This window comes from Charadrius vociferus, unplaced genomic scaffold (assembly GCF_000708025.1).
Source record: "Charadrius vociferus isolate BGI_N301 unplaced genomic scaffold, ASM70802v2 scaffold600, whole genome shotgun sequence".
NCBI classification, from domain to species: Eukaryota; Metazoa; Chordata; class Aves; order Charadriiformes; family Charadriidae; genus Charadrius; species Charadrius vociferus.
The window spans coordinates 787,229-808,908 of record NW_009646404.1 but is presented as its reverse complement, the minus strand read 5'-3'; the positions used below and the strand labels follow the sequence as shown (position 1 = coordinate 808,908).

At 50.0% G+C, this 21,680-nt stretch overlaps 2 protein-coding genes across 2 annotated transcripts in view; both read right to left on the bottom strand.

Moving 5' to 3' along the window:
• Nucleotides 1-1,050: 1,050 nt before the first annotated feature.
• SLC5A11 (solute carrier family 5 (sodium/inositol cotransporter), member 11) lies at nt 1,051-17,020 on the bottom strand. Its single transcript, XM_009894732.1, has 16 exons — nt 16,728-17,020; nt 13,458-13,634; nt 12,460-12,531; nt 11,628-11,732; nt 11,314-11,373; nt 10,703-10,807; nt 9,232-9,337; nt 8,313-8,393; nt 7,692-7,897; nt 6,738-6,873; nt 5,902-6,009; nt 5,352-5,502; nt 4,946-5,114; nt 3,764-3,979; nt 2,393-2,555; nt 1,051-1,271 (listed from the first exon to the last, which is right to left on the bottom strand). Exons 2-16 carry the CDS (start codon nt 13,587-13,589, stop codon nt 1,051-1,053), a joined length of 2,031 nt encoding a protein of 676 aa, XP_009893034.1. The 5' UTR covers nt 13,590-13,634; nt 16,728-17,020.
• A 4,584-nt stretch (nt 17,021-21,604) lies between these two features.
• GRID2IP (glutamate receptor, ionotropic, delta 2 (Grid2) interacting protein) overlaps nt 21,605-21,680 on the bottom strand; it is a 39,147-nt gene continuing 39,071 nt past the window's right edge. The window contains 1 exon segment of the mRNA XM_009895077.1: nt 21,605-21,670. Within this exon segment, the coding sequence (XP_009893379.1) occupies nt 21,605-21,670 (66 nt within the window).

Below are 21,680 nucleotides of genomic sequence, written 5' to 3'. Positions count from 1 at the left end.
GGGGCCTGCAGCCCGTGAGGGGCCGGTGGAGCCGGTGAGCGGCCGCGCTGGGCCCGAGGCCTCGGGCAGCTCCCCTCCGCCCCCCCAAGCCCCACACACTCCAGGCAGGCAGGGAGCAGCTCTCGCTCTTTAATAAAGTTTTATCAGCAGCTACACAAAGCCCCCAGGGTGAATCACACCGCCCCCACAGCCCGGCCTCCCCAGGGGATGGCGAACAGGGGTCGTTGGTACCGGCCGAGGGTCTTTATGGCATGGAAGCGCTCTCAGGATGGCCCCTGGAGGCGAGGGGGAGCCCGCAGGCCCTGCGCTGCCCTCCGCCCTGGCAGCACCTGCAGGGTTTGGGCTGGTTTAGCTGCTTCAGTTGTCCCCGATGACATTTTTGGGGCTGTTTCCAGGGTGGGTGCTGGCGTTGGTCGGTGTCGACTCTCTGTTCCGGCCCCACCATGGCAGCGCTGGGAGCCGTGCTGGAGCTGTGCGGGGAGGCGGCAACGCGGGGCAGGCTACGTGAGCCACGAGAGAGCTACGCTAACTCAGCACAAACAGAAAGGTCAGCGGGCCCGTGAGCACTAATTGCACAGGCGCTTTTGCCCGCTGCACTGATGGAGAAAGCTAAACCAGCACGGCTTTCCGCCGGGCACTCAGCCCTCCAGGGGAGAGGAGCTGAACAAAGGGAAAACAAGTGCTTGTAGCTGGTTATAGAGGCATAAATAGGTGGAGAATCTAGACTTCCTGAATTCCAGGCAGCGCTCTAACCCCAAAGAGCGTAATTAAATATTTAAAATAACCAAACAAACCTCTTCTGCCTTCCTTAGCTCTTTACACCCACCTCGTTGCCAGTCCAGGTCTGACGGTGACGGTGCCGAGCGCTCAGCACCTCTCACAGCCAGGCCCCCGTTAGAAATAAGGAAAGGATTAGGGAGGAGGATCTGTCTTCTTAAATAAAGAAATAAAATTTAGAAAGCATTATGAATTACATTAACCCTCTGCTAATCATTATTATTTACACCAATTAAAATTAGTTGCTGTCGTCTGGAATCGAACGGCCCACTGCTATGCGAAGTAGCCCCAGAGGAAGAGCCCAGCACATACACATAATAGCAAGTTGATGTTCAGGACGTGTTTCACCAGCGGTTTCTCCTCCAGGGAAGCCACGGGAAGCGGCTCAGGTTTAGTCGGCGCCACATTCTCGTCGTTTTCCTGTTTGCGCTGCATCCCGCAGAGCCACAGAAAGGTGGTCATCAGCTTCGAGTTCCCTTTGGCGTTAGTCGTACCTAGAAAGACAGTCAATAGTGAGGTATAAATCTCACCAACAAAACACATCCCAGGAATGTGTCAGTGTGGTCCTGTACAAAGGGTCTTGATGCAAAAATGCACCAGCATTCTTTAAATGAATACACTAGCTACACTGAGGTTTAGGAGTCCCTTCATTTAGCATCTTTTGGGGGCTGTAGATTGATTGGAATCAATCTCATTCCTCCCTGGAGGTCTGAGCTCAAGTTCTGCTGTTCCCAACATTTAATAAAGAGTAACAGTAGACCAAGCCTAAAAGCTCAGCTGTAGCTGCTTGGTGCCCATCAGCTTGCTCTTGCAAGTGTATGCTCTACTCCCTTTGGGGTTACTCCACGCCCCACACGTGTAAATTGAATTTTCCCAGCTCTGGTGTGGGTTAGGACATATACATCTAAATACTGGGAAGACAGCGCTCGTGCACAGCAAACGTGAGGCTTCCCAGCAGCTGGGAGATCTGCACCGCAATTCATTAATTTACTGATCTTTTCAACAGCTTTTTATAGATCAAAGGAATACACAGCAAAAGCTGCAAAATTATATAAACAGTGTCCCAAGCCTGGCAAAAACAAGTGATGGTAATCATCGCTGGAAAATGCAGAGTGAGTTGCTATGTGTGTTTGTACCTAATACCGACAAGTACAAGTTTTAAAAAATGTAAATCCTCCTTCACTGATCTGTCAAGAACTCCGCCCAGGGCTCTGGGTTCTCCCTGCTGCTAGAGTCGATCAGAAAACATCACTGAAAAACAGAAATGGAATTTCATGAAAATGATTGTGTTTTTCCTCCACCCTCCCCTTTTTCAACCAGTTCTCCTGGCAGCAGGTGCAAGCAGCACCAGTCGCTGGTGCAGGATAATGGGCATGGCTTTCTGTATCCCATCCAGCTCCTTCTTGATTTCAAGCACATCTAATGCCATCAAGAGATGGAAAAGAAACTAAACTTCTGCTTAGGTAACACTGTCAGGTAAAAAACCTTTTGGCATGCCCTGAAGTTACAGAAATCCAGAGGAAGTAGCTTTAACGTTTCTTGTCTTCAAAGGCTTTACATAATGCCTAGGGTTGTTAAGTGTAGGTATTACTGAATACGATGTCGGAGCACTTACATTTATTATCATTTGAACTATTTTCAGAAGCAATGCTTATATCAATCTGGAGAGCTGGACGCTCAGCTTCACACACTCCTTTTGCAGCATCGGGGGAAGGGCTGACTGCTAGGTCTTTCTTGACTGGTAGATCCCCACGTGTGAACCAGGTAAGCCGACTTATCTGATGGCCTGTGTTAAAGAAAACTGTTTTCATGGTTGTTTCAAGGACTACCTTAGCAGTAGCAGTAGTAGCCTGCAGAGAGAATACTTAGAGGGACTGAAATCTGTTCTCCTGCTCTGGTGGAGCAGGTGAACAGCTAAGTGCTCAGCTGGTAACTACAGAAGCGATGGCTACCGCCGGCATGTTGGGTTTAATTTTGTCTGGAACACGATAGCTGTTTGTACAGATGGCATTCTTCACTCTTTGTTACCGAGGAGGAGACATTTCTGCACGGGACCGTCACTGGATGCAGACTGAGAGCGGGTCAGTGAAGGGAGCAAAAGAATGGAAATTGTGGCCAGGGAGGAATGATTCAAAGAACTGGGGTTGTTGAGAGAAGAGAAGACAGGCGGGAGATATGATAAATTTTCTTCAACTATGTAAAAGACTCATTAAAGAGGAATGTTCTCAGTATCAACGATAGGGCGGACAGAAAGGGATGAGCACAACATGAAGCTGGAAAGATTCAGGTTGCAGATGAGGAAAAACTACTACTGCAAAGGGCAGGTGAGCTCTCCAATTGATCACACACCGCCCTGGGCATTCTCCCTCTCTGGAGACTTTTAAGAGTAAGTTCACCAGGTCTTTCAGAAATACATCAGGTTAGTCCTGTCTCGAAGCACGAGGATGCGTTGGCTGCATGATTTCTGAAGGTCCCTTCTGGCCCTTCTTTCTGCTAATAATGTTTTTCTGTAGCCTCGGTATATCTATTGAAAATAGTCAAACTGGCACAAACCTGTTCCAGAGGAAGTGTGCTCTCTGCCTTTGATTTCTTTTTTTCTGCGAGTAAAAATGGTTCCTCACTAAGTTAGTAAGAAAGTTGATAAAGATGACTCAGAAGCTGGAATTTCTTGGAAAATAGAGGGAAAAAGCTAATTTGTCATGGATTAAACACACATCTTTGAACTTAAGAACAGCTCTTTGTAGCATCTACTGTTGACCAGTTTCCAGGGTGGGACTCTGGATTTATGGGACAAAATAAGGCAGCAGGGTGCTGGAGCAGAGGAGGGATTGCTGTTACAGGTTATTGCAAGTGTGATCATCAATAAAGAATGAATGGAAACTTCCATTTCTGGATTATTTATCCCCACGTTATTTCCATGGATGTAGTGTGGGGCATCCTGGAAAACATTTACAAATAAGAAAAGAAATCTGAAGGGGTGACGCACCATTTCTTCCGAGGGGGGTTCTGTGAGCATGCTCACGACCACCACAGTGAGCGTGGAGATCGCCGCCAGGACCATGGAGAAGTAGAGATAGTGCATGTACTTCACCACGCCTGGTCGGAGGTCGGTCTCGCCGCACTGGGGCTCTGGGTAGATGAAGTCCAGCACCAGCCGAATGACGCCCAGCAGCAGCCCGATCACCAGGCCCCAGAACGCGCCCTAGGAAAGGAAGGGTATTCTTTATTGGAACAAGCAGCGTGCGTCCACCCGGGATCCAGGGCTATACCTACATGCTCAGGCTACAAGCTGGCCAGGCTTTCTCCTTGTGGGGTTGGTTTGGTTTTTTTGGTGGGCTTCTTTTCCTCCCTTTTCTGCTCTTGCAATCTAGGTCTGCCAGTGCTGTTACAGTAGCCTGGTACCTCTCCTCTGTGGGGTCAAGTGGGTCATTAATTTTGGTATGGAGGGGAAGGATAACATCTTATGCCAGAATCCTTTGAAGAGTGCTATTTGTATCCTAATGGTTGCCTTAACCCTCGGGGGCCGACAGATGCTCTCCACATAACCCAAGCCCAGGTTGGGAAGACTTTACCCTTTTCCCAGTATCGGAGTTTGTGGAGGAACTGGAGGTTTAGGACTCCTGATGCCAGTTGGTGTGGCTCCTTCACTCTCTGGGCTCACTGTGCCTTCTGTAGCCCCCCTGATGCAGATAATACGAGTCCGCGTAATAAACAAGCTGATGGCTAATAAGCCCCTAACAGGCTTCAAGATTTGTGAAGCACACCCTGCAATGGAGTGATGTTGGTTACGCAGCTGGAAAGATTCAGGTTGCAGATGAGGGAAAACTGCTACTGCAAAGGGCAGGTGAGCTCTCCAATTGATCACACACCTCCCTGGGCATTCTCCCTCTCTGGAGACTTTTAAGAATAACATCTTGAGAACTTAGGATGCCAACACTGGCATCTCACTCCTGAAATGCAAGCGGAGTCTTTGAAAAACAGCAGGAAATGCTCCCTCCTGTGTGGGTGATGGTCGCTTGGGTTGTGCAGAGGTCTGGGCACATTCACTGTCCCAAACATGACAAAAGGTGGCAGAGCAGCAGCCTGGGGTGGTGGTTTGAACTGCAGGGCTCTCGTGAGGACAGCGAGGCCGCAGAGGTGACTGCACTGAGCACAGCAGAGTTGTTACCTTTTCATTTGCTCTTTTCCAGAAGCAACCCAGTATAAACACCATTGCAACGGGGGGCTGCAGGTAGGAGCTGATCGACTGGATGTAAATAAAGAGCTGCCCTCCCTGGCCAGCCTGTACCAGTGGGATCCACAGGATGGAGACCACAGTGAGCAGCAGCACAAAGACCCTGTGCAAGAATAAAATGTCATTACTGTTAGTTCAGACCATTCTTTTCCAATTGCTCAGCTTGCAAGACTCTGACTGAGACCTCTCCTAACCGTAAGGCCCCCACTCTTGTCCTCCACCAAACCTGTGCTGTATGAAGATACTACAGCTGCACAGGGGCAGCAGGCTGCAAGGTGTGCAGAGATGTGTCTCTAATGGTCAGGCTCTGATACAACACGCGTGTCCTAGTTCTCCATACCTGCCAACGATCATGAGTTCCCACTCAGAGCAACGAGGACGGAAGTGTTTCCAGAGGTCCATGGTGAAAATGGTGCTGGCGCTATTGAAGATGGAAGTCAGGGAGGACATGAGAGCTGCTATCATCACTGACATCATCAGGCCCCTGAGTCCTGGAAAGAGAAGGAGAAGTACAGCTGCCCCGAGGAATCCCCAGTAACCCCACTATAGGATGTCTTCAAATTCTTTGGACTAGAACAGATTTTAAAAAATGGTTTTAGCCCCAATTGTAAAATGGCAGTGTTAGCAAGGTGTTAACAGTTGATTCTCGTTGTTAAGCATATGTGCTTTATCTCTTATCCAAATTTGACTGAATTAGACCTCTGGATACTGGATCATCACCCATCTCTCCTGTTGCACACTGTCCCTTGCCGCTGTCTCACCAAGGCCAACATAAACCCCACTGAAATTATAGTTGCAGGGTAATTTGCTCTCTAAATTTCTCTCACGGATGGCTTTTGGCTGGTGCATACCATACTCATCAGTGCCAGCACCATTACCAAGCCCCTTACCTACAGGCAGAAGTTCTATGACCAGCTTAGGATAAGCAATATCGGAACAGCCAGACGGGTTGCCACAGATTTTTCGGCAAATTTCTGCATCTGCACAAGCCACCAGATCTAAAATAAGCAAGGGGGAGTGAGAGGGAGTATTCCGTAGCCACAATAAACCAATATATCTAAACAAGTTAGTCTACTGAATGTTGTAAACTGCTTTCTAAGTGAAATACTGGAAAGCTTGGAAAGCTTCCAGAAAATGACAGAGGACACAGCAAGGTAAGGGCAGCACCGAGCTTCCCCATTTTCCCTTTTTTTCTTTCCATGCAAAAGATGCACTTCGTATAAGCAGTTGACCTGCGCTGCACGTCTAATTCTTCTCTAGGAATGTTGCTCGCTTGAGGACTGAAGCTATCCACCCACCGCTAGCTCAGCTCCTGCCCGACAGGCACATCCACATGTTCCCACCGCGTGAGCAGTTTATGACATTCCGGGGGGTAGGTTAGGATTTCTCTCAGTGCCTCAAACTTAAATTGCAGGAGGAGTAACATGTTGGGTGCAGGAAGGTCCTAAGTGCGTGATCGAAACGCAGAGCAGCTGCGGGTAGCAGGCTCAGAATGGATCAGCACAACTGCTGTAGCACGTGGAGCAGCACGGTGCGCGATATGTGCCTGGGGTCTGCTGTAGGACGATGCGCATTCTTCCGCTTGTAACTGGAAGCAAGTTTCTTCATACTTTGGGCATTTGATGCATTGCAACCTTTTAACTTATTCGGTAAAGGCCGTTGCAGCTCGGTAGAGTAGGCACAACCTACATAAATAGAGGGAACAGATCTCTCCTTCGGCACTTACCTGGGAAGAGAACCCGGCTGATCATGCCCGGCATCACCATCATAAAGAGGGGCAAAATTTTCAAGTAGGAGGTCATCAAGGAGCCTCCTTTGGCGTGAGAGAGGTTTTTAGCAGCAAGGGACCTCTGAACAATGACCTAGAAATTAAGAAACGTGTTTGGTCTGCTGTCAGCTGTAGATGACGTGATACCAGTTGCGTTCATGCGTATACTTTATCCTCCTCTAAACTATTGAAATCTTAGCAGGGTGAATACAGAGCTTGGCTGTAGCTTTATAATTCTCGCTTCAGATCCTGAGTACTTTCCAGAAACATAGACCTTAAAGTCACTGCTTGTGTCATCAAGTCTGAGCCTTGCTTCTGCAGGATACCATGCTGTGTGATCTGTTCCTTAACTAATCATACTCAGGCTGAGATTTTTCTTCTTCTTTTGTTGGGGACTTCCCTGAGCCGATGGCTAAGCCTGGCCGGGTCAGCAGCCCTCCTCTCAAAGCAGGACAGAGTCTGACATGAGCAAAATGAGTTAGAATGAAGAGTACTACAGCAACATCAGGAGGCTGCTTAGGGCTCTAGTCTTGCTGGCTCTGATGTTGTCGCTGGGAGGGATGGTAGTCAGAGCCCTGGAAAGTTGAAAGTGTGAGTTCACAGGTGGTTCACATGAAGGGAATGGCTTAAGTTAAAAAAATAAAAGAAAACAACAACAAAAAAATACATCATCTTTATAGACTGGGATTAACTCACAAGCACATTCTTACCCCTTTTTATGTTGAAATTATTCCCAAAATTTAGTTGTTCATATCAAGTTTTGCATCTTTAGGGTTGAAAGCATCAGATTTTACTGAATTTGCATCAGAAATAGTAAGCCAGTCCAGGCTGCGTTGCAAACCCTAGGCTTGTAATCAGATTCAAACAACCCATAGCATGTTTTGAAACCAGAGAAATAAAACAGAAACCCACCTGATCTGTACACCAGTACCAGAGGGAGGGGATGGTCATTCCCACCAAAACTCCTGGCCAGGGAAGGTCAGAGTTAACAGGGTCTCGGAAAATGTGAAAAGCATCTTCTCTTGGCAAGCCACAGCTACTGTTTTCCTTGCGAGTGCTGGGAATGGCATCAAAGTATTTTGTCTGCAAACCTTCAAGACCGCCAACTTCAACAAAGCCTAAAATAGGTCATGAGAAGCAGTTATCACATCTTCCTGGCACGGTACTCTGATTTTCAGTCTCTGTAGTTTGCTATGGGGGATCCTCCACAAATACTCTTTAAAAATCAGAAGCTATTGACTCTAACATTGGGCTGGGGAGTGGTATAACACTGAAACTGCTGGCTAGAGAAGCTGCTCGTTCACCTATAATACTGCTTCAGAACCTATTTCTCTAGGACTACTCATGCATTTTTACCACATAAAGGACTACTGTAGGATTATTTGTACAAGCATGTATTCCAACAGGAGAATATACAGAAAGCAGTTCCCAGAACATCAATTGAGTAGTCAGTTGTGATGATCCAGCTTGTTTGTAGTACTTGGTAAAGCTTCTATCATAATTTTAGCAATAAAACCCCAGGGAAACACTCACTGAAGACCATGAGAGTCACAGCCCCGATCAGCATGATGAGAGTTTGCAGAGCGTCTGTGTATATGACAGCTGCCAGGCCACCTAAGAGAGCAGAGAAGCAGCAAACTGTGGGAAACTGGGTTTGTTCTGTCGTAGCATCTCACGCTTTGCAGAAGTTTTTGACAAGCGGCGTAAGCGGAGCCCCGTGCCTGGCAGGCTGGCGGGTTCTGACTGTGTTGGGGGCCAGTTCGGCCAATTCCTGTGCATGACACTTTGGCTGAAATTTCTCATGTTTTGAATCAGAATGAGTCACCATTTTGTCACTAAAAAGCCAAAGTCCAGTATAAGTACTTCTACAGGAAATACAGGGAAAAGCTCCAAAACAAAGCCCGAGCTGAACAAGGAGGAGAACTTAAAAAAAAAAAAAAGGAGGGGGGATCTTTATGAGCAACATTACTTGGGGTGAGCACTGAGAAAGGAGGAAAGTTTTTTTTGTTTGGGATTTGCCGCTTACTCCGTGCATGGCTTTTTTCCATTTGGCCACTCATAAACCCTGAAAGGGCACCCAAGATTGACAATGCTTTCCGCATTACACGGTTCATTGTTATGTAAATCACTCATACCTCCAAAAAGCCCGGAGGAAAAATGTATTGTGCAAATGCCTCGAGCATAGCTTCTCCTTAAAGCAGAACTGACATGCATGCGTATCTGGGATGGCCGTATAAGCGGTATTCATTTACTCTTACCTGGTAATTTTTTCTTAACAGGCGAGTTGTCAGTCGCTCCCCCCCCCCTCCCATTATCCATACTCATGGGAAACGCAGATAGTATGGGAAACGCAGGACTCCTATCAGGAGTACAAGGATGCACGGTGCGTTGCATGAGCACGCTCAGCTCACTGAGCAGGATCTGCGGTGTGATCTGAAACTTGGCCACGTACCCGCAACAGTGTAAACGGCTGTGATTGCCAGCAGGCCTACCACAGCGATGTAGAGGTCCCAGTGTAAGGCTTGCTGAATGAAGAGGGCCCCAGCATACATATCGACCTAGACAAAAATATAGTTACCACAGTTGCAATGATATTCCCGAGCCCCTCAAAGCTACTAGTGCCAGCAAGTGTGAGCATTCAGCTGACCAAGCTCTCTCCTTTAGTGGGACCAGTCTGGTCTGTAACTGCTTGTGACTCCCCAGCTCCCCACAGCATCTTCTCCACGTGGCACATCCCTCTTAAATAGTTTATTATTGCTCATGGGGGGGACAGGGAGGGCGATGATGGAGCTGTCCCGAGAGAGGGGGAGCACGCACAGGGCTCTGTGAAAAAGGCATTTGGGTGGGGTGAGTTTATCTCTTTCCCAGAGCACCAGCGAGCTGGGTGGGGAGGGCTGTGCTGGCCAGGGGACCGGAGCACCCGTGGTGCAAACCTCCCTTGGTGCCTCGGCCTGCCGCCAGCCCCAGCACGGGTTTGCCATAATGCGAATTCCTCCCTGCTGACACAGTGACAGCGAGATAATAAGGAAGAGTGTCCTTGGGGCTGGGACCCAGCCCTGACCTGCTAGCTCTGCAGCTATGTGAAGATGCTGCATTTTAGGAGAGCTTTAGGATAGGCAAACTGCAGACCAGAGAATGACAGACAGATATAAAAGCACCTGAACAATCCGTTCCCTCTCAGGAATTGTATTATCAGAGACTTGCATCAAATGGTTAGGTTTTTTTCTAGAGGAGAACCTGAGCCTGGCTGCTTGGTGCCACCTGAGCCCCATGAATAGCATCCGTTTCAGAAGGGACACAGGCAGGCGTGTGTCAGACAGCGCGTCCCACTTTGGCCCTCTACATACAGGAAAAACACCGGCAGGGACTTGTCTGATTTCACAGATTCATGCACTGCTGCACGGTTAATAAACAGCTAGTGAGGTGTTGCGCAAGGGTTGATTCAGTTATTTATTCAGGGCACTACATCAAACGGGTGCAATAAATCACTAAACTCCTTTCACCTGAATGCATACCGACTCCTACGCTCTTATTCATCCTGCACATAACAGCGTTCGGTGTCTGTGCAGGCAATAAATATGCAAAGGGAAGAAACTGGGTAAGCTGCCAGATGTACAAAATCTGACAACAAATGCATCTACACTCACAGCTCAACTTTTCAATGAGCTATTGCTCAGGACGTTGACACCTAGCTTTCCCTCTTGCTGTAGCAAGTGTTCAGATCCTTCACAGGAAAACAAAAGAAGTTATTCTTTTGTGTAAGTTCTCAAAACAACTATAGTCTATCTTCCTCCAGTATTTTGATAATACACCCTTTTCTGCTAATATAGGGAAAGGCTGGTAGTTGCATTCTCAGCCTCGCTGATCAGCACATTTCCAAAGTAAATTTGACTCAGTCTGTTTCCATGTTTTTTTCTACTCACTGATATTTTGGTGAAGATATAGATGAACAAGTAGAGAATGGCCAGGAACATCTGAATTCTTTTGCCTCCAAAACGTTTTTGCAAGTACTCAGGCATGGTAGTTACCTGCGCGAGAGACAAACCGTCAGAGAAGGTGGTACGCAGTCGCTCCTGCGAATTGCAGAGGGCTCACCCACGGAGCCAGCGGGGGCGGCTTGCCCTGGTAGAAGACCAGAAGAGCCCTGCCAGTTGCACTGTGCTGATACTTGGTTCTCGGCTGCCTACTTAGGCCAGCGCAACAGCTTAGCGGGCACTGACTTTGCTATAACATCTGACATAAGGCTCACTGCAAACTGTGATATGAGAGCTCCATCTCCTCGGGAGATGGAGCGACTGTGCTGCATTGCCAGGGGTAGCGGAGAAGTCTGACCCCCCACACCCGAACCCTCAGTGCTGTTCCCAGGCAGCAGCTCTTGTCCCCTTTAGCCTTGGCCACCGGAGCAGCGCTGTGGCTCATGCCCTGCCCTTCCGGCAGATGCACAAGCGCAGCAGGAGACGGTTAAGCCCATGAGCCAAACAGGTGGTTTAAATAGCAGCAAATCATTAATGGACACAACATCCCATCTACTTACTCCTGCTGCTATGTAAATTGGAAGGAATAGCCAGGCCAGCACCAAAACACAAAACATCCCCTGCAAAGCAAATGGAAAGGAAGGTCAGCGATGCTGGTCAAGGCTGCGATTGGATGGATCAATGGGTACGCGGGGTCTGGGTTATCCCTCAGAGGCCTCCAACCCCCAGCAGCTGGTGGTGAGTTCTAGCTCATGCGGCAGGAATCTGAGCCTTTGGATTGGCCAGACCTATCCCCTTGTGTGGTGACTCGGTGGTGCTGGGAGTTGCCTTGTCCAGCACAGAGATGGCTACAGAGCCGCCGTGCCACACTCACATTCCACTCGTAGGCTGTTGCGGCAATTCCTGAGGCAGCTCCCGATCCAGCCAGCCCGATGAAGTGGCCACTTCCAACGTTGCTGGCAAACAGGGATGCACCCACCTGGAAAAAGGTAGGAAATTGGATCTGGCCCTGGCACAAGGCGTTGTTTTCAGCCTCATGGGAACACAGTGATGCTGATCCCCCACTCATGACTATGGAGGACATGAAATCCTTGTCACCCTCTGCCACCTCCTTCTTTTGCCTACATGTTCAGTGGCTCTGGCACCTCTCTCCAGCTTCTTTCATAATACGCTGCCTATCACTCATTTGTGGGCATGTTTAGGACCATCCTGCTTCCAAAACAGCATCTAGTCTCTTGTGGAGGAGCGGGGCAGAAGGTAGAGGTAACAAGTAGAAATGGCAGGTCATCAGGTTCTTATATTAGTGCATACTATTGCATCCTGACTCACCAGCCCAGCCCAAATGAAATACCCTACCTAGCAGACTGGCTCAACATAAAGCTACATCGGCAATGGGGACCACCCAGTTAACGCTGGAAATCTCCAGATCAAAGCATGCAGAGCCGGACAGGCTTTAGAAGCTGGCGGGCTGGCTCTCGCAGGGCGCAGGGCTGTGGTAGGTTCCCTACAACAGCTCCGCTTCCCCAGTCTCAAATATGGAAAAAAAAAAAAAAAAAAAAGCCCGTATTATAACTGGGTCTTTGCAAAACATGGAAGTTTTTGGTTTTTTTTTTCTGTTTCGAGAAATAAGTTCTGCTTGGACAGAAGCGTTTTTCAGTCTTGCTGTAGCCTAGGGGCACAAGCAGTGTAACGATAAAGATACTTACAGGCCACCAAACCATCTGCCCTCCGGCTAGAAAGTAGCCTTTTACAGTGCTGCGCTGCGTCTTCCACATAGACTGGGAAAGCAGAAAAGCAGAACATAGGTTTTAGCAATCATTTCAGTTGCTGCTCAGAGCATCACCGAGCAACTTCCCCCGAGGGAGACTCTGTACTGTCATCAGATGAAAGCAAAGGGTTTCTTGAAGGACCTGCGGTTGCTGCTGGGAAATCCTGGGGGACAAGAGAGCAGCAGATGAGGGAAGGGACCGGTCAATGCTCTAAGCCCTGTGCAAAGTTTTCTATCATCTCAGCATCCTGATTAAATGTTTTCTGTGATAAGCAAACTAAATCACTCTAGATCCACAAGGAAGGCATGCAATTTTGGACAAGAACTGCGGACATCCTATTTGTTAGGTGCAGCCAGGAGAAATGCTCGGCATTGCACGTATTACTCATTGACTCCTGTTCTTCAGAGATTTCAGATGGTTTCATGCAACACCTTGAGAGTTATGCACCACATTTGAAGGGAGAAACTATTAATCTCTGCCTTACGACAGCCAGATTGTGCTTTTGCTATTGCAAAAGCCATGCCAGAAGGATGTCCTTCTGCCTTAATTATATATAAACAGTATTTTTAATTTACGGAATCTGCTGTCGAGACCACTGCAGACAGGCACAGGTGATTTATAGGACAGCAATTCCTTCCTGGATGAACAAAACGTTATTATTAGCAATACTTTGTACTTAGACAACCTCTTCCTTACAAGGGTTCTCAAAACCTTGGCAAACAGTAGAGCTGAACAGCTCTCCTCTGGAGCAGTGAGGCCACTTCCCCAGGGTGAAGTGAGGAAAAGGACCTGTAAACTCTTTCTTTCCGCTTGTTCAGTTGAATCCAGTGAAGTGCAGCCAGATTTGAGCCAAAGTAAAATAATTTGAGGCCCAAACAGCCATATTTTTCGGTATAACAGGGCACATACGAAAGCTTTTAACGATATCTGCTTACCCATAACCCAACGGCAAGGACAAATACAAAGTACAGCACGAGAACAGCAATGTCTATGGAGTCCAGCATCTTCTGGGGAAACACATCCCAGGGGGGGGTCACCGAGGATGGAGTGCTGCTGGTGGTCTCCATGGTTTCTTATGCAGGCCAAGTGCTTCTTTATCTTGATGCATATATCTGTCAAAAAATGGGTTGCATGGTTAGGAGAGGATGTGGCAGCACCGTGAAGGTGTTGACCGTTCCTTGAATAATTCGGGGGTTATCGGTCCTGTGGCTCTAGCTGCGGTGCTGCTCATGCCGGAGCCTTGGAGAAGGCTCTTATCTCTGGTATTTGCCTTCATCCGTGACTCCACTTCTGTGATGTGAAGAGGCTGCCAGCAGGCAGGCCAGCCGTAGGTTGGTTGGATTTCCTTTGCAGTGGCTAATTTTCTAGCTGGCGGAGAAGTGGGAGCATTAGAGAAGAGGTGTAAAGAGCTGAAATAGCCGGAGGAAAGGACTAGGATGTGGCACAACCGGTGATGACAGCCTGCGGGTCCAGGGCAGCAGCACTGTGGGACTGGCCTTGGTGAAAAGCTGCTGTCAGAAACGTGCCCGTGATGAGCAGCCGGGATGTGAAGACACGTGAACTGCTCTGGCAGTGGTGGCATTTTTCCTCCTTTGCCACAGTGAGATCTTGAGCCTGGGTGCAGAGAGTGCTTGGGTCTCCTCCGGAGAAAGCCTGGCTCCTCAGCGAACGGGCACTGCCCTCTCCGCTCCCTTATCGGGAAGGGAGGCTGGCAGCGTGTCACCAAGCACAGGGGCAGACGGACCCTCTGCCACGCCGGAGAGGGCCGGGGCAGAGGGGATGAGCAGCAGGTACCACCGATAGACAGTGCAGCGGTGTGGGACTGGCACCAAGCGGTGGAGGAGCTGGTGCTGGAGCTGGGGCTCCCTCCTGCACACCAGCCCGCAGAGGCATTCCCTACAGATGAGATATTCATGTGCTTCCCACAGGAATAAAACCTCATTTTCTTGTCCAGGAATGCTTGATGAGGAGACATGGCATCACTGAGGGACCCCTGTGAGGGCTCCCTGGAGCCCCCCGGAGTGCCTGGGGGTGCCAGGCTGCTGTCCTTTGGAGGAAGGGGCAGGATAAAGTTCACGCAGGGAGGTTGGTCAGGTATTTGAATTAACGCAGTTCCTCCTCGTTTCCTCCTCCTCCCCTCACCCAGGCTTGGTCCCGCTTCCAGAGCAGGACAGGAGGCGGGTGGCAGCCCTGGTGCAGCCATAGCAGGGGCAAGGACCACCGCGGGGTGGCCACCGTCGGTCTCCAGGGATCCCTGGCCCCAGCCCCTCCCTGCCACGCTCCAGCCACAGAGCAGGTTTGGGATTATTTCTCTTACCCAGCTGAGCCGAGGAGATGGTTCCTCCGAAGAGCGGCAGAGCCGGCACTCCCCGGCCTTGGCACCGCCTCGCAGCCGACTCAGCCCCGGGACCAGCCCCGGCGTCGCCAGGACGGCTGGGCTGGGTGGCCGCTGGTCCTTGTCCTCCTGCCGACGCGGCTGGCCCGGTCCTTTGGCCTCTCTTGCACTTGTAAGGCAACACTTATAAGGTTCCCCCTGCCAAAAAGCTGGAGAAGGTGGGGCGAAGGGTGGCCTGCACCAGCCCGGGGCTCCTGACGTGGATGGTTGGACAACAAGCGGTCGAACAAGTTCTTCTTCTGAACGCCCCGGCGTGTGGCAAAGCACAGACCGAAACAGCCGACCTGTCCCTCTGTTTCACAACCGCTGCCGGATTCACCCCTTTGTCGATGTGTGGAACGGCGGCTGGAACCTGCCCGTAGCTCAGCGGTGACCTGAAGACATGCCTGAAGCGCCCCTGGCTGCTCTCCTGCAGCGCTGGCACCGCCGGGTACCTACTGCCCAGGTGTGTGAAAGAGAGGAGAGGGAATGGCATCACAAGTGCCGTGGTGATGGAGACGCAGCCATTTCTCCTCCGGGGCAGTATTCGTGAGACCAAGCCCTGTCCCGTGTCCCTGCTACAACCCGGTCCTGCAGCTCGGGCTCTGCCTGGAGCAGGGCTGTGGGCTTGTGCACTTATGAAAAGGTTGGGCCATAAATAAGCAGTTTCCCAGTGTTAGATAAAGTCCCACAGCTGGCGGGTTGTATCCCGAGACATTAGCAGCCTCCAGCACAAGAGCCGAAGATGATACAGAGCCATGTTCTGTGGCAGCGGTGGCAGCACCGGCCGGGGACCGGGGACTTGCAGCACCCTGGCAGAGCCTCTTCTGTGCCTTATAAAGCCCCCAGATCCCACTAAACTCTTTGGGAGCTTCTGCCTTGCAAGGATGCAGGGCACTGACGATCAGAAGATCAGTGCTATCTTACCTCTTTAAGAGGCAATGTGTCTTGGCTCTTGCTGAGTTTTTATTGGCATGCTTAACCTTCAACTAGGAAAAGAAAAATAGAGTTTGGTACGTCAACCTTGGGAAGTTGCTAACCCCGCTCCAACACCTCTTACTTTCTCTTTCACAGCCCTGATATTGCTGTTTCTTTTCATCCCAAGACACTTCCCACCTCAGGGCCCGCGGCGGGTGGTCGCCACCAGCGGTACAGCCAGGGCTGTAAGCTACATACGCTCAGTCTCACTCGGGATTCAGCCACACGTGCAGGAGAGCGTTGTGTCTTTGCCTCCGAACCGCGCGTGGATCAGGGGCAGAGCTCTCAGGCATCTGTTTTGCCCGTCAGTAAGGAAAGGGAACACGGGATATGCTCCAGGGGAGATTCCCGGAGCTGGATACAGGTGCCCAGTTAAAGCTCCTCTTGCGGTTCCCAGAGCCAGGGATGAGGCTGGGCATTAAGAAAAATGCAGTAGACGCGGTTGCTCTGATTTCACATCCTAACTCTGCCCCGGCCCAGTGGAAATTTTGCCCGTTTTGTGAATTCAGCTCACAGCCCAGTCTCCCTCGGTTCCTGGCACAGGCGGCGGCGCTTTCCTCGCCAGAGATTGTGAGGAAGGAACATCCGTGGCATTGAAATGAAGGCGCTGAAGCCAGCCCTTTATCAATGGTCCCGGGAGAGACACAGCCCACGTGGGTCTCGAGTAACCCGTTGGGACTGTATCACTCTAAATGCCGCCTCAACGGGATTTTTTTTTAAAGCATTCCCAGGTCCATCCACCTCCTAAAGACACCACCGCTCGCCGGGGCTGAAACGCAGCCCAGCAGCAGCCCCGAACCCACGCACCAACCGGAGCTCCCCGACTCGAGGTAGAAGCCGAAAGGGAACTTACTGCGCTCAGCTGGGTCTCATTCTGTTCCCTGCGCCGGGCACCACCAAGCCTCTGCCAACTGACAGGCAGCTTAAATATTGCCAGAGAATCGGGATTTGCCAGCGGAGCTGTTAACGGTGTCACAAGGAATGAGAAGGAATATTTATAGTCAAAGTTAAACTAATTGCCCGAAGTTACTCTTTCGGTCTCCCGTGGCTCTGGTGAGAAGTGTATTATTTTCACTATCGGGGCTGACGGGTCAAACTCCACAGAGTGCCATTCTCTTAAGCAATCTGCGCAGCTAGAGAAGGGACAAGTAACAATAAAAAAATATCCGTGATGATGTCCTCTCAGACTGACAGCCCGGGACGCAGGGGGGAGCTGACAGCTAGTCCTGTCTCAAAGTTTAAGTCTAAGCCTTGCAAAGAGCAGAGTTCATCCGTGGGCTGGGGTTCATAAACTCGTTTCTGAGCCTGTAGGTTAATCCCAGAATCAGGTTCCCTTCTGGGACCAGGCTGGAGATTTTGGCTTCAGCATCATCTGTCTGAAAAACCTGATAAACACAGCCAAATAACACACGGAGAATGATGAAGAGGGACCTTCCAGCACAGCGAGAGACCATGGAAGGAGGCAGCTCATACATCCCTGAAATCGGGGTGCAGCTCTACCGAGAAGCCCCGTGTCTCTTGCTGGGCAGGTAACCCGCTGACTGGGAGGGCAGATGGAGGATGGGCACTGTCCTCACGCAAGTCTAACTCACGTCCCGACAGTGGAGTTATCAACCCAAATTTTACGGTGTGTGATCCCATAAGGGCATGTTTTACTGGCAAGTCCTCAGCTCTTCTGCGACGCCTGGGTGAAAGCGTCACCCAAAGCAGGGCAGCCCCTGGGGAACGCCGGTCCCCCATCGCTGGCCGGGCGTGAGCAGCGTCTCTTAGTGCAGGTGCTGCTTCTGTCTCTCTCACTTATCATTTCGTGTTGCAACCAACTGCACTGCTTTCACCAAAGGTTTTGTGAAACTTACCCCTTCTCTGACAATCTCAGCTGCTAGAATCAGGAGTTCAGCTCTCACCTTCACTTTTGAGTTTTCTAGATCGACAATGGAGGCAAGGTTAAAAAAAAGAAAAAAAGAAAAAAGGCACCCCAAAGTCTAAGAAACCAGAAAGCAAAGTAAGAAAAAACTAGTATCTGTATTCATCTCATTGTTTCACACTCAGCTCATAATTCTTACGGGCGTAACTAGAGGTCTTTGAATCTTGCAATTGGAGATGCTTTAATTTGGTCTGATAGAATTTGGAAAACCCAGATTTTCCTAAATTGTGTTGGAACAATGCAGATCCTTGAGGGCTTCCAATTCAGCATCTGGGTGCCTTGTGCTACCTCTCCTTCTATGCCACTTTTTCCTGACTCCCAGCCCTTCCAGTCTGAAGTTGAGACTTCTGTTTGTCTTTTCAGCGTCTTTCATGGCACCTGGAAAATAATTACGGATCGTGGCCCTTCAAGCCATTATCAAGATACTTAGAGGGAGGGTTCATATGTGGTTCCAGTTTGGCTTGGAGATGCCAGCCCGCTACTGTTTTATCCCAGCAAGTCCACCAACAGGAGCTGTGATCTTGTCCTCACCATGACTTCACTACAGCTGCTCATTTTCTTTTTGATGATTTTTTTCCCCCATTTCTTGCAGGAAAGAGTCAAAATCCTTAAATAATCAGAAGTTTGGAATGTAACCTGGGATTGTCACGGCCACTGTTTCCCTGTGTCTGTCAGAGGATGGAAGTGGCACCCTGTGGAGCCGGGGCCATGCCACGGCTGCATTCCTCGCACTGACCCCCGGCTGCTGCCTGAGTTATTATTTCCTTTCCAAGGACAGGCTTTCCTGTGAAGACGATCCCATGATGGAGGCTGACGCAGGCATTCTGTTAAGCCTGGGCTGTACAAGGCTGAAAGGAGAGCGTCCAGCCAGTGCGCTCATCCTGGGGAAAAATTACCTAATGTTTGCAGTAATCAAGAAACAGCAAGACAACAAGTATGTGCAGTGAACGATGCGGACTCTCGTTATGTATCATGCTGCAAAGGAAGCTCTGGATCATCATTTCTGTGGCGGTTTGTGGACTGCAGCCCGGGCTGCACTGGGCTGCGCGGCGGGAGGTCTGACAGCCGCGCTGGGCAGCTCGAGATCCCCAGAGCTGCAGAAGAACCAGGTTTGATCGGACAGCAGGGCTAAAGAAACATCAGGAGAGGTATCCAGCACTTTAAAACCGTGTGCCCAGCGAGGGACTTCTACCCGTAACATTTTTGTTAACTCTGTTCAGAGCTGTTGTACAGTTGCCGGTGCCGTGGCCTCCAGGGAGGACCCAGCGATCGAGCAGGCTGCTGTAAACAAGCTAAACTACAACCAGGAAATCTGATACGAAACCGGTCCCTATCTATCTGCTGTTAGTGTAAAGGGAGATAAATTGCTCCAGGGACATAAACTCAACCTCAGCCAAGAATTCCTTTTCAGAGGGAAACAATTCACCGGCTCTTACACTCACTAAATGTTTTCTTCTGAAGGCTGCAGAAAAAAATCCATGCTATTTTAAGAATTTGCTGCTCATATCCATCACACTAGCCTGAATGCTGATACAAAAGCAGGTCTTTTCACAATTATGCAGTTATTTTCCCCATACCAGCCCAAACCCCTCAAGGTCAGATCCTGACTTTCTCTCCTGTAGGTGTAAGGGGCCAATATTAAGAAGTGCAGTCACAGAAGTGCCAGGTGCAGAATTCCTCAAACCTTCACCTGCAGCTGTTTTAAGAAGCAATTTTTGACGGAACACAGAGGTACATGCAGTCGGGAGGCAGAAGGCAGTAGCTTTATTTTAGGAATAGCACATAGGCGTTGGGTAGAGACTGAATTGTGAATATACATAGTCCCGTTATCAAATAATATGACCGTATGTCAGAAGTTCTGGTTCTTTGAAAATATTCACATAAAAATACCAAAGGGATTGGAGTTCTAACTATTCTGGAAAGTTACAACATGTAGCAAAATCTATGTACAGCATTTTCACATTTGTAATGACAGTTTCGAAAGAACCTCCAGTGATTAAATTGAATATGTTTTTAGAAAAAAAAAAAATAATCAAGTGAATGCAGTGTGCAACATCCGAAACGGAAAGAGGAGCTGAGTGAGCATTGCCCTGTCACCGCCGTCGGGACGGAGGAGAGGCAGAGACAGACGGGGCTGGACCTCTGGGGACACAACGCTAGAAACTACCTGGCACTTAAAGCTGTATAAACTGAGAACACTTGTGAAAATATACTTCACTTTCTACAGCAGGGTTTAAAAAAATACTGAAAACCGAAGATCTGATGGGCATAAGGTCTCCCATAAATAATGCACCAGTTGGTGATTCTGTACTTGAGCAGAGGCTGCAGTAGGAGCTCTTGCTCTGGCAATAGACGGGAGGAAGGTTACCTACGCTACGGCTTGCTGGAGCGCTTCCACGGGGCGGGATGTTGGAGCGTGTCGGGTTTGAAAGGCAACGGATGCATTTTGCACAGAGTAATGCCTCACAATATTAACGCACTGTAGGTTTGCTGCCGTAAAGCTCTCGGGGCACCGTGTCGCCCGGAGGGGCATGCACTGACCACGGGATGCTGCTAGCCCTTTTGTCAGGGGATGTCTCAGAGGGAATTAAGTCATCTAAATAACAATCAGACGTTGTTGAAAGATGCGTGCTTCTAGAGTTCCCTGGGTATATTCAGCATGAACGACTGGTCAAATCATAGAGTAAAGGGACTCTCAGGACTCCATCCTTTGGGAGAGAACAGAGGGGGGCAAGGGGTGTATTTCTCACAGGTCTCTGCCGTGCCTCAGAGGTGGTACTCAGGGCTGCAGAGGACTCCCACTCATTTTCAGGCTACCGGGGGTTCTGTACTTTCCAAGGAGGCACCAAAATGGGTTTATGTCTCCTGGCGAGTTCAAATAAGTCTAGTGCTGATGGTGTTAAACTCTTGGGAAGATTGCAAGACCTGTCACTCTCTGCCACACCTTTAATCAAAGCTGACGGCCGGGAAGGACTCTGGGCTTTCCTTACTCTCCAACGCGGCTGGGTGGAACCAGACTGGATCCGTATTTAGGACCACACAGATGAACCAGAAGGGTTCTGCAAGATTGTATTGCTTTTCATTGCCACTGGCCAGCAATGGCAGGGGATTAAAGCCTCCGGGCCATCTCCAGTGATTACAGTCTGTTCAGGTGGAGCTCCAGCCCCACGGTGCAGCTCAAGGGCAGAAGGACTTGGAGAGGGATTTGAGAGGAGCTCAGCAGCATTGCTTCTCAGGGTCCTGGGAGAGAAGGTGCTGCTGGCAGCCCTCATTCCCCCACGCTCCCTTCCCCGCCTGACCTGCTCTGCCTCCCCAGGGAGCCTGTGGCTGGGCTCTAACCCCGGCCCCGAGGCTGGCGGCGGCGAGCGTGCCGGCCTGGGGAAAGCTGTATCCTGCGAGGGCTGACTGCTTGCACAGCCATGCTCAGCCACTGGCCATAGGGACACAGGGAAGGTCTCCAGCGACTGCTGGTGCCAGTTACACGTGTTCTGGAAACAAGGGAGAGTGGGGTTTTACCCAGATGTGTCTGAAATCCTTGACTCAGTAGTACACTAGAAATGGAGGATGCTAAGGAAGCTGTTGCCAAGACCAGCACAGTGTTTACCTTCTTGTCCCTGTGCCTCACCCTCGCGTCCATCCACCATCACCTGTGGTGCCTTTTCAGTGTCCAAACTTCCCCGACCCCTCGGTCCGTGGTTCTGCTTGGTGGTAGCAGGTGACAGCAGCGTATTTACAACCAAACTCAACAGGAGCAAATTGCACTTTGTTGGCAATAAATTGTTGCACCTCGCATTGCTGCAGGCCCGTCACCAGGCAAGGGGAGAGGTCATCCTGGGGCTGCGCTGGCTCTCGCCGACGTCGCTGAGTGCCCGCTGCAGGGAA

Bases quoted from the DNA above. Each gene is read 5' to 3' on its own strand.
- SLC5A11 (XM_009894732.1), bottom strand. From the start codon at position 13,589: ATGGAGACCACCAGCAGCACTCCATCCTCGGTGACCCCCCCCTGGGAT. The intron at 6,874-7,691 runs GTGGGTTTCTGT...CTTAATTTCTAG, and splicing joins GGTACTGGTGTACAGATCAG to GTCATTGTTCAGAGGTCCCT. The intron at 6,010-6,737 runs GTAAGTGCCGAA...TGCTTATTTTAG, and splicing joins CAGCCGGGTTCTCTTCCCAG to ATCTGGTGGCTTGTGCAGAT.